The 15,833-nt window shown below is 43.1% G+C and overlaps 1 protein-coding gene across 1 annotated transcript in view; it reads left to right on the plus strand.

Moving 5' to 3' along the window:
• The first annotated feature begins 2,701 nt into the window (after positions 1-2,701).
• LOC125447649 (cytochrome P450 2C28-like) overlaps positions 2,702-15,833 on the plus strand; it is a 41,625-nt gene continuing 28,493 nt past the window's right edge. The window contains exon 1 of the mRNA XM_048522243.1: positions 2,702-3,044. Coding sequence (XP_048378200.1) covers positions 2,865-3,044 — 180 coding nt within the window. The 5' untranslated portion in view covers positions 2,702-2,864. The remainder of the gene's footprint in view (positions 3,045-15,833) is intronic.

The raw sequence follows: 15,833 nt of genomic DNA on the forward strand, positions 1-15,833 counted from the left end.
CAGAGAGTCTCTTCACTTTAGGGACTGGTTCTGAGCTAGCTGGCCAGAGTCCATGTACTGTGCACGTGTAAATGCAGGGTGATGTGATACTGCTCTCTGTGCAGTTTTATTACCTCAATTCAACAAGTTCGGGGCTGAATTGGAGAGAAGAGGGCTGAGAGAGGGTCTAATTGAAGTTTTGAAATCATGAGCGGGCTAGATAGAGTAAAGTTGTTTCTGCTTGTAAAATAAATAGATCAAGGGGGCATAGATTTAAAGTAATGTGCAAAAAAGGCAATGATGATGTGAGCAAAAAATTGTTCCAGCAGGTAAGAAAAATCCACCATTTCACCAACCTATTCACACTTACACTAGGGATTGAAAGTCAGGTTCAGAATGGACCATGAAAATAGCAGCCAAGTTTTGCCTTCTTTTTTGAACTATGTCTAAACAAACACTGCAAACTGGTAGGTTTCTGTTGATGTGAATAGACTGGGATTCATGAAGGTACTTAGAATCCCTACAGTGTGGGGACAGGCCCTTCGGCCCCACAAGTCCACACTGACCCTTGGCGCATCCCACCCAGACCCGTCCCCCTTTAACCCACATACAACTGGGCACTAGCTTGGCCGATCCACCTAGCCTGCACCTCTTTAGACTGTGGGAGGAGATGGAGCACCCAGAGGAAACCCACGCAGACACGGAAAGAATGTGCAAACTCCACACAGACAGTTACCCGAGGCTGGAATCGAACCCAGGTCCCTGGCACTGTGAGCTGCAGTGCTAGCCACTAAGCCACTGTACCACCCTGCGCATTGTGAAATTTGATATCTTTATTGAAGTCTTTATAAATTCAACAGACACCTGTGGGAACACAGCCTAATAACTTTGACAATACCACGCTAGAGTCGGTACATTTCTCACAATGCACAATTGCAAAGGCACATCTGCGCAACTGTAGTGTAAGGCCACAATATCTCAATTTACCTGCACATGTGAAGCTCTTACTGAAGCAAAGAACCAAACACTCAAACTGATCAGGTTACAGGGCACTTGAAAGGGATCAGTTAAAAATAAATCAAACAAAGAAACAGCCCAAAAAGGTTCACAACCAATTTCTTTTTAGTTATAGTCACTATTTTGGAAACAGAGCAGACAATTTGTGCATTGCATGCTCCCATTCTCACCCAGTATGTTAATAGCTAGACCATCTATTTAATCATGTTAGATATGTAGGGGTAATTATTGACTAGGGCTCCAGGAAGAGATGGTCTATGAAATAGTGCAATGGAAATTGACAAATCACTTGAAAGGACTATTTAATATCTCGTTTAAAAGCTTCCAACAGTGCAGAATTTCTTCAGTGTTACACTGTTAATGTATTCTTAGAATTCGTACTTGGATCTCTGTGGTCAGACTTAACCCATAAATTTCTATCTTTGAGGCAGACATGCTACCCACAATCCAGGTAAGGGTGAGATGGTGCACTTGGGCAGGACAAACAAGGCAAGGGAACATATCATGAATGGTAGGACCCTATGAGGCAGGAAATAGTACGGAAGCACTGAGGATCCAAGGGATCTTGGTGTGCATGTCCACCATCCCTTAAGGTAGCAGGATAGGTAGATAAATTGGTTAAGAAGGCAAATTGGCATACTTTTATTAGATGAAGCATGTAATTTAAGAGCAGAGAGGTTATGCTGAAGTTATATAAAAAGTTGGTTAGCTACAGTATTGTGTGCATTTCTGGAATCTACATTATAGGAGGGAATGCCATTGCACTAAGGAGGATGCAGAAGAGACTTACCAGGCTGTTGGCTGGCCTGGAAAGTTTGAGTTATAGACCTATGATGTTTTATCTGGAGCTGATGAAACTGAGAGGAGCTTGGTACATGATTGAGATGTATAAAACTAGGAAGAGCATAGAAAGGGTAGACAGGAAGAAACCCTTCCCTCTCAGTGGAGGAATCAATGACCAGGGGACACAGATTTAAGGTAAAGGGCAGGAGCTTTCAAGGAAGTCTAAAGTAAAAAGGCTGGGGAAAGGGGGGGAAACAGAAGGCAAGTGAACTGCTGATATAATAACTCTCTCATTTACAACTTGGCGAGTTTGCTATCTACGGTACTTGGACAAGCAATTTAGAGCCCAGAGGCTGGTTGAAAAGGCAATAAAAAGAAAAGGTTTGCATTTATGTAACACTTTTCACAATCGCAGCTAATAGTCACTTTTGTGTTATGGAAAACGCAGCAGCCATTTTACGCACAGTAAACTCCCACAAACATTAACAATGTGATAAAAACACACACAACCGCTTTTTTTTGTAGTGTTAGATGAGGGATAGATATAGTCCAGGACACCAAGTGTAACTAACTCCCCTGCTCATCTTCAAGAGTAGTCTTGAAGTCATTTATACCTATTCAAGTGGGTATGAGCAGAATAGCAATGATTCAGTGGCATGTGAATTGTTCGCCTTGATTTTGGTGCTTAAATCCTGGAGTGGGACTTGAAAGTCTGACTCAAGAGTTGAACTAACATCTCTTAATCATACAGCGTCAGCGGAATAAAACTGATGTCCAAGACCAAGAATTGGGGCAGGAAGGGTGACAGTTTGATTAAGCCATTACGCAAGAATAAGCAGCAAGTAGCAAATTTAAGAGTCATAGCATTACTCACTGGCACAGGGTTTTGAAGTTCGGGGTGCAACCGTCTCCACCCCCAACAGGGAGGAGTTTTCATTCATTTAAAGTTGCACAGTCCATTTGCCTCACAGTTGCAGATTCCTTCATGCTTGTTTAAACACAAGCTGTTCCTTAAGTAAACTTCAACTGAGCTCAGGCTTTCAAAGGTGCAGCAAGGGCCCATTGTGAACAGATCCGGCACTGCGATGGATTTTAGTACCATTCAAGTGACGCTTATCGCCTTTGTGTTGACTGCGCTGTTGTACTTGCGCTCTTGGAAGAGTAAGCAGATGTACCGCAAGCTCCCCCCAGGTCCTCCCGCCCTCCCGTTTCTAGGGAATGCCTTGCAGATAGACAAGAGAGCTCCTGATCATTCTCTTATGAAGGTGAGCAACTTTACGTTAACCGTGTAACTTGTTCTGCGCTCTGTGTTTCTTATGAGTTGCGGCGTGCTTTGTTTGCACATCTATGCATGCAGGTGTTGGCAGGTTCGTGATACCAGGGTGAGGCTCACCTCTAGCAGCAGCAACACAAGCAAAAATGTCTCACCCACAAAGCAGGAAAATGGCTTGCCCTTGATTAGGAATGTACAATACAGGAGGATACCATTCAGCCCACTATGTCCATGAAGGGTGAGAAGTAACCTCACAGCCTATTCCCACCTTCCACATATTGATTTTTTAAAAATTCTTTCATAGGATGTGGATGGCGCTAGCAAGACCAGCAATTGTTGCCCGTCCCAAATTGCCCTTAAACTGAGTAGTTTGCTAGGCCACTTAAGAGTCCAGATAGGAATCATGTGTGGGCCAGACCAGATAGGTATGGCAAATTTCCTTCCTGAAGGACATTAATGAACCAGAAAGGTTTTTACGAAAACCTATGTTAGCTTTATGACCATACTTTAAATCTCCAGGTGGTTTCAGCTTTGAGAAATTTCAGTTAAGGAGAGAGATTGCAGAAGTTAGGGTTGTTTTCCTCAGAGAAGAGAATATTTAAAGGAGATTTGATAAAGGCATTTAAAATCAGAGATTTACACAGTGGATAGGTAACAATCATGAAGGCTCGGGAATGAGAGAGCCCAGGATTAAGGTAATTGACAAAAGTAGGAAAAGGGACTTCATGAAAAGCCTTTACAGGCAGCAAGTGGTTAGGGTCTGGAGTACACTGCCTGAGAGCATGATAGGGGCAGGTTCAATTCATGCATTCAAATGGGAGTAGGACTGTCACCTGAAAAGAGAGAATCTTTGGAATTATAGAGTTAAAGTGGGAGAAAAGAGTGAGATTAATTTCTGATCTGAAGAGCCAAGGGGCTGAATGGCCACCTTCTGCACTATAACATTTTTGAGATCCTTTAAACCCAAGCCCATTAAATCTTTCATCATAACTAACATTCATAAGTATCTAACATTCTCCAGTCCAGTCAACATCCTTTGGGGAAGTAAAATGTACATTCCTTATCAATTGCAGCAACCGTTGACTGTAATGTGTTCATGTTGTCCAGTGTATTCACCATGACCCAGCCACATGTGACTCATTAGGAATCCAGATGTCACTGATTGCATTCCATTGGAAAAAAAAGTAATAGGCACCATCCTCAAGCCTGTAATCTCATCATTCATTATAGTATGTGAACTTGTGAACATTTGCCAACTACATAAAATTGTTTGTTCCGAGGTAAAACAAAGTGTGTGCTTCTTCATTGATCATTGTATGTATTTTAGATCCTTTAAAGGGACTGAGAGATATGGTTGCCAGGCAAGTAAATATACACATATTTTGTCTGTGTTTGTGTTAAAATTAGTGCCTATTGTTAAAATAATTTCAACAGAACCACACCTAGGATTTATCACCTGGAATGAATTTAAAAGAGTAACAGGTGAGCTTGTTGAAACATGAAGAACCAGAGGGAACTTGACAGGGTGGATGCTGAGAGGACCCTTCCCCTTACTGGGGAGTCTAGAACTGGAAGCACAACTTAAACATTAGGGGTTTCTCTTCAAATATTGACATGATGGGCATAATTATTATTTTTCAGAAGGTCATCAGTCTGTAGAATTCATTAGAGATCAGTGGATCTTGGAGTAATTGAATATACTCGAAACTGAGGTTAGGAAAGGTTTTGCTTGACAAGGGAGTTGATGGTTACGGGATTATGCAGGAAAGTGGAGTTAATGGCAGAATCAAATGATCTTAGTGAGTAACAGACCAGGCTTGAGGGGCCAACTAGCTTACCTTTGGGACCTCTTTACTCAAGCTTTTGGTAATGTGACCCAATATCTCCTTATACAGCTCTGTTATACTTAGTTTTAAAATTTTCCTATCAGGCACTGGAGGAATCTTATAACTTTAAAGGTGTTATTTAAATATAAAATTTTTTGTTACTTTACTGCAGAAAGCCACCATAAATCCCCAAAATTCCAGAAAACCTGAGATACAGACCCTCTATCCACCTGGCAAAGCATGACAGACCTGCATGCCTCTTGTCTGCAACTTGGTATGAAAGCACTCCAGTAAAGACAGCAACAGGAACACATTCAAAAATCATTGCCAAAACACAGCTGGGATTTGCTGTATATCTGCGAGGTTCAGGTACCTGCTAATGAGGTATTCCCATGCTCACAACTTTCCTTACTAAAGGACACCAACGAAACAGGGACGCTACCTCAGCTTTTTCTAAATAACTTCACTAGAGTTTACTATCTTAGGCTAACAGGAAATGCTTGGTGAGCATACAAATCAGCAAAGTCAATGTTTACAAAGGACGGGAAATTCCACCAGCAGCTAACAAATAAATGTTTCACTGATCTTTTCCCATCAGATTTGTTATTTATCAGACTTGAATTTATACCCTGGTTCTTATATGTTAATAGCATGTATGTAGTCTCAATAGCCATGCCCTATACTGAGCAGATGGGCTTGGGCAATGTAAGGGTGAGGTAGATTCCAACCAGCTCGTTTGAGCAAACATAAAAACTGGGCTTTCAGACAGGAGCTGACTGCTTCTTTATCACACTCTCCTCCTGCTTCTGTGCTGCTGCTTCCTCTCTCCCTCTTCTAATTCCTGGTTCTCTCTCTTTCTCCTTTCTGCTTCCATCCCCTTTGAAGGGCATTCAAGATCGGAACAAATTAAAAGCTAACTTTCGTTCCTGAAGATAAATTACTTGATGATTCTTCCACAATCAGGTAATCACCTGTCACAACTGACCCATTTTTACACCTGAGCCGGAATGTTCACCAGCTGTTTGGCCAAGGGAGCCATCACAGGAATCCCAATGTCATTTGCCACTATTATGTCCATGAGAGAACACTGCACAGAATCTTTGGATTTCACTAATGAGCCAGTGCTTTGACAAATTTTAGTGCTTCTTGGCCCAGGGGCACTAATGACAATTGGTTGTAACCTCGTTCCCCCAGTTAAAACCAAATAACTGAACAGATCAAACAGATAGCTGCCCTCATCAACATAACTCAGTGACCCTTTCTGCCATATAAAGAACACCTTCAATAATTGCAAAACAGATGGCTTTCAATGACAGTGTACAGCCAAGAATGTTTTTATTGAAAAATTACCTGAATTGAAGTTCCATCATTAATTGTTGTGAACTTAGAAAGGTGAGGGGGGGGTGTGGGTGGGGTGGATGGTGATGGTGCTGTATGAAACCGTCAGTTATGGTAAATTCAGATTTTATAATAGGTTTGATCCAACTGGTCATTGCATTTGTTTATTCATTAGAACCTATCAGACCTTCCGCAGTGGGATATTTAAATTTTGCTGTCGACAGTAAGCCATTCCTGCAGTGATGCATCAGCAGTAGGGAAATATCCACCCACCAACTGCAGCGTTTGAGACTTTGGGAGATCTAGAAGAGTAAGGCAACAGCTGATGGAGGGAGGAAGAGAAAGAGCAAAGGATAAGGAGTAAGAGGTGATTGAGGAAGAAGGGAAGGAAAAGATAGAATAGTGCAAAGGAAAGAAAGATGCTCACAAGAATAAAATCAAGATGGATTGATAAAGATGTTAACAAAGAGAAAGGGGTAAGTTTAAAAACAGAACACTAGAAAGCAAGATTATATCAATGTCTTTCACAGACTTGGGGTGTGCTCCAACTAGTCGTTTATTTTTGGTGTTTTATAAGGCAGAAAAGGTAGCAGCTGATTGGCAAAGAAAGATCCCAGACCATTAACAAATTTTCCAACCGCTACTTGTGAGATTCCAGTCTCCAGTGTGGACCCAGATATCTGCTGAAATTAATACAGATTTGGTAGCAGCTTTCAAAGGAGGTTGAGCTAAATACTTGAAGGCAAATATTTACAGAGAAATGGCGAAAAACTGCAGGATTGTGATTAATTGGTAAAGGTCTCAGCGAGTGACGGTAAGCTGAATAGCTTCCTTCCGTGCTCCATCATCCAACAGTTGGTATGACTCTATGGTTTCAAACATTAAACCTCACATTGCCTCAATGACTCCCTCACAATGTTGCAACATCTGAGGATTTTGGGAGTATTGCATTTACAGCCCCTGCTGTAAATGATTATTTGTTTTTCTGGACAAATGTTATTTTTCCACTGTATAAACTGCAAACTCCCTGGTGGTTTTCAGATGGACCCCAGCTGTCCAATAAGAAACCATTTTTTAAAAAATTTTACAAATGGTCAAGTAACAACCAAAGGTTTTTGACAAACGAGATCTGTTGAAGAAAAACTGCTATTTGGATTAACAGATTTATATTCATTAAACTCTAAGGATAATATATTGTTGACCCACACACTGATTTAAAATAGCAGGAGTGAAATGGTCGGGGAGGGCAATATCAGTTAGCATCTGACAGAAACTAGAACTGGTTCTGTTGGTGATTATGTCACAGCAGTTTTGTTTAAACTTCATGCAGGCTGCTTTGTAGAATTTGGGAAAAGCCCTAAATGCCTTTGAACTGAGTGCATTGCTAGGCCGCTTCAGGGAGCTGTTCAGAGTCTTATTGCTTTGAGTCTCGAATCAGCTGTAGGCAGGCCAGGTAAGGACAACAGCTTTCCTTTCCTACAAAAGATGAGTGGATCAGATGAGTTTCATGGCCACTATTACTGAGAGAAGCTTTCAATTCCAAATGTATTAAAATAGAGATTAAACTGCCCAGGTCATGAGGGTAGGACGCTTGTGGGGCTATGGTAGTGTCGTACCTCTGGGTCAGAAAGTCTGAATTCAAGTCCCTGTCCTAGAGGTGTGTCAAAACAGATTGATTCTATAAAAATCCCAGGTGCTAAGCTGAGACTTGAAATGATGCCGTTGATCATTAGCCTGGCCTGTTAATCATTAGTTCAGTAACATTCTCACTGGACCATCATTATCTGTAACAAGACGAGCAAAGGTTGGCAGAGGTCAATTCCCTCCAATTAGAAAAGGAACCCCAGACAGTTGTTGGACCACTTGATAGTACAGGGGGGAGGAGTAGAAGACTTTTGGAGGGGTGGATGCACTGGACCAGGGCGTAGAACAGTTCCCTCAGTCAGAACCCAATGTAAGATTCACACAGATACCCCTGATCACATCAAGCAGATCTTGTGTTTCTGGTGGAAATGAGACTGACTTGTGGCATTCAGGCAAAAGTTGGAAGTTTATGCTCACTTAGGCCTAAAGAGTATTGTTCAAGAGTGGGAAAGGATACCTGCAGCCTCCTTCCTTGTACATACCTGCAATCATCAGTGGAGGTATGTGGGTCCTCGACTCACCACCATAGACCACAGCTCTCGACCCTGCAGCCTGCAGAAATCAGTTGGAACAGTTTGTACGTGACACGGCTCCCATGTCCTCCCTCATGTTTATTATCCTAGTTGGGGATCAACCTAATGACTGCCCTCCTGGTGTGCTTCAGAAGTGCTTCGTTGGAGCCAACATCTTTGGGAAATAAATCACCTCACCATGTTTGTACGTCAATAGAGCAAAGGAATCAGCTTATGTGCAATGCCTCCACAGTCCAATCACAAAATGACCTGCATTGTCTGAACTCCAAGAGGATGAAAAGCCACCTGAGTGAGGTGGCAGAGGATCATCATGACGATAAGTGGAAAAAATTGGGGTGAGATAGGGGAGAAATCAAAATAAACCTTTTGGACTTAATTATTGCCGAGCTAAAAAGATGATTGAAACCTTTCCAAGAACCAATAGTCATGAGGACCTCCTGTGTTTACAGAGAGGCTAACGAGCTTTCATCTCCTGTCTACCAGACCACCCAAGGGGATTGACTGACTGGATAAAAATTATACAAAAATGGGATATAGGAAAAAACTCTAAAAGAAGTGGGGCAAAATCTGTATCCATAAGACCATGAACTACAGGAGCAGAACTGAGCCATTTGGCCCATCAAGTCTGCTCTGCCCTTGATCATGGCTTGTTTGTTTCTTAACCTCATTCTCCTGCATCCTCCCTGCAACCTTTGATGCCTTTACCAATCAAAAACCTCTCTATCTCTGTCTTAAACACACTCAAAGATTTGGCTCCCGCAGGTCTCTGTGGCAATGAGTTCCATAGATTCACCACCCTCTCGCTGAAGAAATTCCTCCTCATCTCAGTTCTAAAAGGCCATCTCTTCACTCTGAGGCTGGGCCTTCAGGTCCTAATCTGTCCTACTAGTGGAAACATCTTCTCCACATCCAATCTATCCAGACCTCTCAGTATTCTGTAAACTTCAGTGAGAAACCCTCTTATCCTTCTTAACTCCATCGAGTACAGACCCAGAGTCCTCAACCACAGTTCTTCTGAAAATCCCTTTATTCCCAGGATAATTCTTGCTATCTTCTCTTCTGGATGCCTCTGAGTCCAACATGCCCTTCCTTAGTTACAGCGTCTAAAACTGTTCACCATATTCCAAGTGTAGTCTGACCACGGCCTTATACAGCCTCAGCTATACATCCCTGCTATTGTAGTCTAGCTGTTTAGAAGTGAATTCTAATGTTGTATTTGCCTTCCTAACTGCCAACTAACATAATATACATAACCCTCCACCTTCCTACATTGTATTTCATCTGCCACTTAGTTGCCCACTCTCCTAGCGTGTTCAAGTCCTTCTGCAGCCTCCCTGCTTCCTCAGCACTGCCTGTCCCTTCACTCACTTTGTGTCATCTGTAAATTTGGCGACAACACCCCCCATGCCTTCGCCCAGATCGTTAGTGTATAGTGTGAATGGTTGTGATCCCGAAACTGACTCCTGCAGAACTCCAGTAGTTACTAGCTGCCATCCTGAAAAGACCCTTTCACCCTCTGCCATTTGCCAGTCAGCCAATCCTGTGTCCACGCCCAGGTGCCTTCCCTGTAACACATTGGTCTCTTATCTTATTTAACACTCTCTCTTGTCAGAGGCCTTCTGGAAATCCAAATTTATCACATCCACTGGCTTTCCTTCGGCTAATTTGCTGATTACCTCCTCAAAGAATTCTAACAGATTTGTCGGTCATGACTTCCCCTTGACAAAGCCATGCTAACTCCACTCTCTTTCCATGCACTTCCAAGTTACTCTGATATCTCATCCTCTTCTGATTGGATTCTAAAATCTTACCAAGGACTGAGGTCAGGCTAAACCAACCTCAAATCGATCCACTATAGCAGTCCTTGTTAACTTGGCAAAGTTAATGGTGTACTCAGCCCATACTCAAGACTTTTTCTGTGCCTAATTTGGAAATTCCACCATGGGCCAAAAGCGATACTGGAACCTGTACCCCATGAACATTCCAAGTACTCCTCAACATTCTGTTCCACACATCGCAGCTGATTATAGCACTGTGTGGGCGAGAGTTGCTCTCAATCAAAGGTTAGCTCAGTTGGCTGAGTGGCTGGATCACAATGCTGAATGATACCTTTGTGTGGGATTCAGTTCCTGTAATAGCCAAGAAGACTCTGCCTTCTCAACTTGCCTGAGATATGGTAATCTGAAAGACCAGCCTGTTGTCTCCTGAGACTATGGTAACAATTGCTTCCCTTAAAGCAGGAGATACATGGGGTTTCAGGGAGGTAAAATGGAGCATGTAAGACATTTTTGAATGTATTTGCTAGCAATAAAACTGCAGGGAATGAACTTGCCTATAATTGGTGTTTGTACTATTGAACTAAGTAACTAGAGCACCAGACCATTGACCTAGAGATCATCAGACGCCATTTCCACCACCTCCAGCAAGGATGCCACCTTCAGACATATTCCCCTCCCCCTCCCTTGTCTGCCTTCTGCAGGGACCATTCCCTCCGGGACACCCTGGTCCACAATTCCTTCACCTCCAATGCACCCCCTTCCCCCCCCACCCCCCCCCCCCCCCTCCCCCCCCCCCCCCCCCCCCCCCCCGCCACAGCCCTACGGCACATTCCCTCTGTAACCAGTGAAGGTGTAACACCTGCCATTTACCTCCTCTTCCCCAGTAGCCAAGGGCCCAATCATACCTTCCAGGTGAAATAACACTTCACCTGCACTTCCCACAATCTAGTCTACTGCATTTACTGCTCACAATTGTGGTCTCCTCTTACACTGGGGAAATGAAGCATAGGCCTTGGCAACTGCTTCGCAAAACATCTATGTTCTGCCCACAAAAAACTACCCGTTGCCTGCCACTTCAATGGACCACCCTGCTCCCTGGCCAACATCTCTGTCTCTGGCTTACTACAGTGTTCCAGTGAAGCCCAATGCAAGCTGGAGGAACAACACCTCAATTTCCCCTGTTGGACCCTTCAGCCCTCCGGACTCGATATTGAGTTCAACAAATTTAGGGCCTAAACTCTCCCATGTTCCCAGCCCCCCACCAGGCTTTGTTACCACACAGCCTGCCATTACACACCCCCAGTTGTTAGCCACTAACAGTCCCCCATTAACAACTATTCACCCTCCCAGCCTGATTGTCAGCAACTCCTTTTGTCTGTCCTACTGTCTTTCTCTCTCTTTGGGTTCTATCCTATGGTTTACTCCCTACCCCCACCCACCTCCCTATTTCTACATACAAGCTGACGTTTTCCCATCAGTTCTGAGGAACGGTCACCAGACCCGAAACGTTAACCTGTGAGACCTGTTGAGCTTTTCCAGCAACTTTGTTTTGTTCTTTGTTTTGACCTAGAGTCTTGGGACTGGTATGTCCAGGAATTAGTCACTCCTGGAATGGCAGAATTATATTTAGGTCAGGACTCAAATTTTCCATTTGGCAGCTGAAGTACTTGTCCAAATCCATGAATCAGACCTCTGCCTCGAGTACCTCAGTCAATGAGGGAGGCATTCAGTACTATCCCATTCCATGAATGAGGGCACAAGGCATGGCTACCCATGGTGGACCAAAGAGCAGGTAAAGGGAGAAGTGGGAATTGGTGGTACTTTGAAGAAAATTGGGAAATCCCCACAGTGAAGTTTGTTGGGAGTTTGTCTGCAATTAGTTTTCAATAGCTCAGATGGGAAGAGCAGTTATTCCCAGTATCTCCAGTTTGTATACGTTAATGGTCTGAGGGGTGGATGTTTATGTTCCATTGGCTTCACCAATTCTGCTGATTTTTCACAGACAATCTGCGGGTCAAGGTGAGGAATTCTACTCAGCTTTCAAAAGGAGTGCATTCTTCATTAATCATTCACAGGATGTGGGCTTTCATTTATTGCCTGCCCCTATTGCCTTGAGAAGGTGGCAGTGAGCTGCCGCCTTAAGCCATTTGCAGTCCATGTAGTTCAAGGACACCAAGAGTCCCAAAGAGAGAGCTCTAGGATTTTAACCTAGTGACTGTGAAGGAATGGTAATATAGTTCTATGTTCGGATGGTTTGCAGTTTGGAGTGGGACGTGAAGGGTGACAGCGGTAAACAGCATTCCCTCTCTTTTCTTTTTATTGGGGATGTTGGGCCTCCAAGGGCCTGTGTGCAGCGGCAGCATCTGGAATTGGAAGTCAGTGCTGAGATTGGCGTGATGATGCCGATCGCTGTGTGTGGAACATCAGACTGACTACACACACACAGGGAACATTGGTGGTGTATCAGTGCCAGCTTTCCAAGGTCTTTATAATCATATTAGGCCAAATATGGTTGCAATAAACCTTTTATTTCAGAATAATATTCTACAATTAGTGTGTCATCTACCACTAACTACTTCCTGAGCCCAAAACATACTTAATTCCTAAAATTTGTAAAGAAAATCATAAACACATTCCAACTTGAATTTTGCATAACTTGCAATTACATTCAACTTTTCCGAATGTGACATGATCTAAATAGGATTGCAAAGCTTTAGAAAGTTAAAAAATGCATTCTATCTCAGGTATACAGCCCTAGGGTGGAGAGAATTCAAATATCAAATTCAGTAAGAGCAAAAAAACATTTTCCTCTGTACACCATGCTGCACTCTGACTTACTGCAATACATTTTATTAGCTTTTTGATATGCATTTTTTTTTGTAAGACAGAGCCCAAGTGGGGTGGGGTCTTCTGCCGTTTCCAACCCTACAGTACAGGCATGGCTGAGAAGCCTTAGTTTTTCCCCATTATGCCTCTGGAGTGGCTGGCCCCAAGCATAATGTATCCCTCACCATGTACACTTGGACCTTGGAATGTGCCAGTCCAGAAGACTTGGTTGAGGACATCTCTTTGCACTGGAAGACCAACAAGTTTTGAGCAGATCAAAGAGTGTTTTTCACTCAATAGCTAGCTGAAGGATTACAGCTGATGGTTGACGTAGTGTACACCCCTCTGAATAAATTTCAACTTCTCTCCGAGATAGATCTAAGTCAAGGAGGATTGGTGGCAGCAAACTACTTCAAACAACCCTTACACTGTACCACATACCATTAGAGGTGCCAAATATCTCAAGGCATAGGGTAGGTCATTTGAAAAAATGCCACAACTCCATTCCTGTATACAATGCTAATCTTCAGAATTATGTTGAAGACACAAAACGGATGCACAATGCAAAATGTATTAGATATTAACACATGCTGTTGGTGATTGGCCAGTACACATTGCAAACTGTCGGCACATTGACCACCTGCAAAGTCATGAAAGTGTCACTGACACCAGCACAGGATGGGAGTAACTTGCAAGGCCATGAGAATTTCACAGGAAATCATTAAATATTTTTATCCATTCAGATCCACACACAAATATACCTAAAGTTGAGCTAATCTTCAAAAGTTGCACCAAGTACTAAGATTGAAGGCATTTTCTTCACCTTTTGTTGATTCCAAGTTGTGGTACGTAGCCATTGTGTTACATGTAGTAATTCAGAGGTGTCCCAACGGTAATTTGAGAGTTGCAATTTGACAAGAAGATCAAAATAAAATGCTGTTATCAGTAAAAGTAGTCACAATGTTGTCAGTTTATTCTAAGTGACAACTTGGTTCACTGATGTCCTTTTTATGGGAAAATAAGCCTGTCATCTTTACACAGCCTGTGCCTACATGTGACCGCAGTCCCCACAGCAAGGTGGCTGCCTCTTAACTGCCCTACTGAGGAGCTGAGTGTAATGATCGGAACCAGGGCTGGGTGGATCTCATTGACTATAAGATCTTTGCTTGGGGTTGTTAACCTGGCCCAATCAGGGATTCCTGGCTGACAGACATAAACAGGAGATTCAGAATGTCTCCACCATCAAGGGACTGGCTCTGAGCAGGCTGGTCTGAGCCTGTGTACTGTGCACGTGTAAGTAAAGGGCGACTTGGTGATGGGATGCCAGCCCCTGCGCAGTTATTTCACCAAGTAAGCACTTATTTGCATCCTGCTACAATCTTCTCAAGGCAACTGCAAATGGGCAATAAATTCCAGAGGGTGCTCATAGAACACAAAGGAATCAATCAAAATCTTTAAGCATCATGTATTGTAGACAAGTTAATTTGGTGTCTTTGGGGATTTCGCAATATGAATCAGCAATTCACATTATGTCTTGGGCCTATTTCCTGTGTCCGTTTGCTCATCCAAGCCGTATTGGAGCGGGAAGAGAAGCTGTTCAATCCCTCAAGTTCTGCATGTCAGATAGGTCATGACTAACCTTGTACCTTAACTCTGTTTAGCTGCCTTGGTTCTGTAACCCTCAATGCCTGTACATTACAAAAATGTATCCACCTCAATTTTAACATGTTCAATCATCATTGCTTCCTCTTCCCCGTAAAAGCCTCCACGACTTTTCAGAAGCAATAGTTCCAAATTTCTACTACGCTTTGTGTGCAGAAACATTGAGTTACCTGAGTCAAATTTTGAGATTACGCCCAGTCTCTCTTTTTTTTGGACTGCTGCCACCAAAGGAAATAGTTTCACACTGTTCTTTCATTGTAAAATCCTTTTAATCATCTTAAATGCTTCAAGTGGCTTGCCCCATTAATCTTCTATTCTCAAGGAGACACAAGAGTGTGGTCTCGATGTCATGCTATTTGCACTTCCTCCCAGCTTATCTTCCTCCTGATGCATATGCTGAGATCACCTGCCTGCCTGCTTTGCAGATACTGGAGATCTCTGTACTCAACGTGAGTCTCACTAGAATATCAAGTGAAGACAGGATAAAGAGAGAGATGCCTCTACGTCTTCACCTCCTCATTCTGAGGCCCAAATGTTGCAACCCTGCTGAGATCAATAAGATCTCAAGAACATAAAATATGGGAACTAAAGTAGGTCATTTGGTCCCTTGAGAGCCTGCTGCACCATTCAGTAACATCACAGGGGTCTTTTTTTCTATTCATTCATGGGATGAGGGCCTCTCTAGCTAGGGCAGCATTTATTGCCCATCGTAGTTGCCCAGAGGGCTGTTAAGAGTCAACCATATTGTTGTGGGTCTGGAGTCATAGGTAGGCCAGACCAGGTAAGGATGGCAGTTTCCTTCCCTAAAGGACATTAGTGAACCAGGTGGGTTTTTCCCGACAATCAGCAAAGGATTCAGGTCATCATTAGATTGTTTAATTCCAGGCATTTACTGAAATCATTTTCCACTTTCTGCCTTGGGAGGACTCAGACCCAGGTCCCCATAACATTATCTGGGTCTCTGGATTAACAGTCCAGTGACAATACCGATAAGCCATCGCCTGCCTATCACTTACTCCCTGATTCCATCTTCCTTCCCAAACCCCATATATTTTTATTTGCTTGGAGTTCAAATTTGAGTTGTGAATATATTCAACCTCCAGGACAGTTTTGTCCAAAGGGATTTTGATGCATATCAAACTTGTGGTGATCATGTCACCATATTGGCTCGGCA

The sequence above is a fragment of the Stegostoma tigrinum genome, chromosome 39, assembly GCF_030684315.1.
Source record: "Stegostoma tigrinum isolate sSteTig4 chromosome 39, sSteTig4.hap1, whole genome shotgun sequence".
Taxonomy (NCBI): Eukaryota; Metazoa; Chordata; class Chondrichthyes; order Orectolobiformes; family Stegostomatidae; genus Stegostoma; species Stegostoma tigrinum.